The sequence below is a fragment of the Mauremys mutica genome, chromosome 1, assembly GCF_020497125.1.
Source record: "Mauremys mutica isolate MM-2020 ecotype Southern chromosome 1, ASM2049712v1, whole genome shotgun sequence".
Taxonomy (NCBI): Eukaryota; Metazoa; Chordata; order Testudines; family Geoemydidae; genus Mauremys; species Mauremys mutica.
In genome coordinates this window covers 370,113,959-370,117,144 of record NC_059072.1, presented here as the reverse complement: position 1 = coordinate 370,117,144, position 3,186 = coordinate 370,113,959, and the positions used below count along the sequence as shown (strand labels likewise).

The 3,186-nt window shown below is 53.6% G+C and overlaps 1 protein-coding gene across 1 annotated transcript; it reads right to left on the bottom strand.

The window, feature by feature from the left end:
- Positions 1–1,754: 1,754 nt before the first annotated feature.
- On the bottom strand, positions 1,755–2,702 carry LOC123350932 (olfactory receptor 52R1-like). The gene has a single exon (XM_044989868.1). It carries the CDS (start codon positions 2,700–2,702, stop codon positions 1,755–1,757), a length of 948 nt encoding a protein of 315 aa, XP_044845803.1.
- Positions 2,703–3,186: the final 484 nt, after the last annotated feature.

The window sequence follows — 3,186 nt, the reverse complement described above, 5'->3', positions numbered from 1 at the left end:
TCCAGGTCCCCGGAGCAGCTCGATTCCCAGGAGGTGATCCAGCGAGTGACGGGGAAGGGGAAAAAGAGCGAGCAGCAGTGATGGGGACTTGGGGCAAGAGGCGGAGAGGGGGGTGGGGCACAGAGGCAAGAGGTGGAGCAGGGGCTGTGCCTCGGGGGAATAGGTGCAGAACTGGCTGAGGCCTTGAGGGAAGATGTGTACCAGGGTCACGGCCTTTGGGGGAGAAGCAGGGTAAGGGGCAGGGACCTGGTGGTCATGGTGGCTAGTTCTCTGAAAACATCCACTCAGTGTGCAGCGGCAGTCACAAAAGTGAACCGAATGTTGGGACTCACTAGGAAAGGGGATAGATAATCAATATCGTATTGCCTCTATATAAATCCATGGGACGCCCACATCTTGAATACTGCGTGCAGATGTGGTCGCCCCATCCCAAAAAAGATATATTGGAATTGGAAAAGGTGCAAAAGGGGCAATAAAAATGATTAAGGGGTATGGAACGACTTCCATATGAGGAGAGATTAATGAGACTGGGACAAGTGGCATTTACTCCTTCTCATAACACAAGAACTGGGGGTTACAAAATGAAATTAATAGGCAGCAGGTTAAAAACAAAGGAAAGGAAGTATTTCTTCACACAACACACAGCCAACCTGTGGAACTCCTTGCCAGAGGATGTTGTGAAGGTCCATCAATGGCCAAGATGGGAAGGGATGGTGTCTGTTTGCCAGCAGCTGGAAATGGGTGACAGGAGATGGATTACTTGATTCCCTGTTCTGTTCATTCCCTCTGGGGCACTTGGAACTGGCCACTGTTGGCAGACAGGACACTGGGATAGATGGATCCTTGGTCCGGCCCAGTATGGCTGTTCTTATGTTCTTATGTGCACAGAGGTCCAGTTATCAGTAACTAGAAGGGTGGCAAACCAATGTGTTCTGCACTGACCGATTCCCCAGTTTGTCACACTGACACAGCACAGTAAGGTCAGGAAAGGGTCTAATGCAGAGGTGTGCAAACTATGGCCCGTGGGCCACATCTGGCCCATGGGACCATCCTGCCCGGCCCCAGAGCTCCCAGCTGGGGAGGCTCGCCCCCGGCCCCTCCCCTGCTGTTCCCCGTCCCCCGCAGCCATGCCAGTCCTGCTGCTCTGAGTGGCAAGGTAAGGGGGCGGGGAGCGGGGGCGGGGTGGAAAAGGGGCAGAGGGTCCCAGGGGCTAGTCAGGGGAGAGGGAGCAGGGGGCGGTTGGATGGGGCAGAGGTTCTGGGTGGTGGTGGTCAGGGGACAGGGAACGGGGGGGTTGGATAGGCATGGAAGTCCCGGAGGTCCAGTCAGGGGGGGCGGGGTGTGGATAGGGGTCAGGGAAGTCAGCAGACAGGGAGCAGAGGGGGTTGGATAGGGAATGGGGTCCCAGGGAGGGGGTAGGGGCAGAGGGTCATGGGAGGGGGTGGTCAGGGGACAAGGAGCGGGGGGGGTGGATGGGTGGAGGGTTCTGAGGAGGGCAGTCAGGGGTTAGGAATTGGGAGGGGGTGGACAGTGGGCAGGAGGCCAGGTTGTTAGGGGAGGCACAGCCTTCCCTACCCGGCCCTCCATACAGTTTTGCAACTCCAATGTGGCCGTTGGGCCAAAAAGTTTGCCCACCTCTGGTCTAATGTCTCTCTGGCTGCCCGGTCAGTGATTCAGGAAGGGGGCCCAGCACCCTGTCACCAGCCAGCTCTGCATGGAGCTCGGTCTGAGAGCCAGAGCACCAGGAGTAAACTTTACATCCCTTTAGGAGTGAAGAGCCGGAGCAGCCTGTCCCAGATCTGTTTGGTCCTCACCCCGTAGATGATGGGGTTTAGCATGGGGGGCACGAGCAGGTACACATTGGCAATGAGAACGTGGAAATGCAGGGGCACATTGTGGCCATATCGGTGTGTGAGTGAGGAGAAGAGAGCTGGGATGTAAAAGCTTAAGATGGCACAGAGGTGGGAGCTGCAGGTCCCCAAAGTCTTGAGCCGGGCGTCCTTTGTGGGGAGGCTGAAGATGGTCCTGAGGATCTGGGTATAGGACACAGAGATAAAAATCATATCCAGACCCCTCACACAGAGTACCACAAAGAGGCCGTAGTAACTACTGACACTGATGTCGCCACAGGCCAACTTCACCACGGCTATGTACTCGCAGTATGAGTGGGGGATGGTGTTGGTTCTGCAATATGGCCGTTGCCTCACCAAGAAGGGATAGGGCAATACGACCATGATGCCACGCAGCACCACGGCCAGGCCAATCTTGGCCACCAGGGGGTTTGTGAGGATGGTGGAATATCTCAGCGGGTGGCAGATGGCCACATAGCGATCAAAAGCCATGGCCAGGAAAATCCCAGACTCCATCACGAAGAAGGAGTGAATGAAGTACATCTGGGTGAGGCAGGCACTGAAATCGATCTCCCTGGAATTGAACCAGAAGTTACTCAGCATTTTGGGCACGGTGGACGTGGACAGGACCAGGTCGGTGATGGCCAGCATGCAGAGGAAATAGTACATGGGCTCATGGAGGCTTGGTTCCATCTTCACGATAAACAGGATGATGAAGTTCCCCAAGACAGCTATGGTGTACATCGTACAGAAGGGGATGGAGATCCAGACATGGGATGCCTCCAGGCCAGGAATGCCCAGCAGGATGAAGGTGGAGGGGTTGGTGAAGTTGGTTTTGTTGGAATCTGACATGGAGTAGGGGAGAAGTTGTTCAACTCTGAGGTGTTCCCAGAGCCCAGCCTGATGGCTTCAGTAGAAAAGCCTGGATGGAGAGACAATATTAATATGAACCACTACATGCACTAGTGGTTACTTTTCTCATGGGTGAAGCAGATTGGTTGCTTTTCACCCACATTTTTATTTTCAGATAAATGAATTATGAACAACTGACCCTACTAATGCCAATACCATATTTGTTGGTCCTCCATGCATCAATCATTTCTACATGTCGTGGTCCGGGAAACCTTAATAGGCACCAGTAGGAAACCCAAGTGTGGTTACTGGTTATCCCTCATTGTTTCTTAATGCAATGAAAGCCAGGCTAGAAAGTCTGTGCTATTTCTCAGGCACCCAGTGGCCCAAAATCTGAAATTGTAGAAAAAAAAGCTTTGCCAATCCATGTACCAAGAGGAAACATTCCAAATAGAACCACCTGCAGGAAAAGACCTGGGTGTCA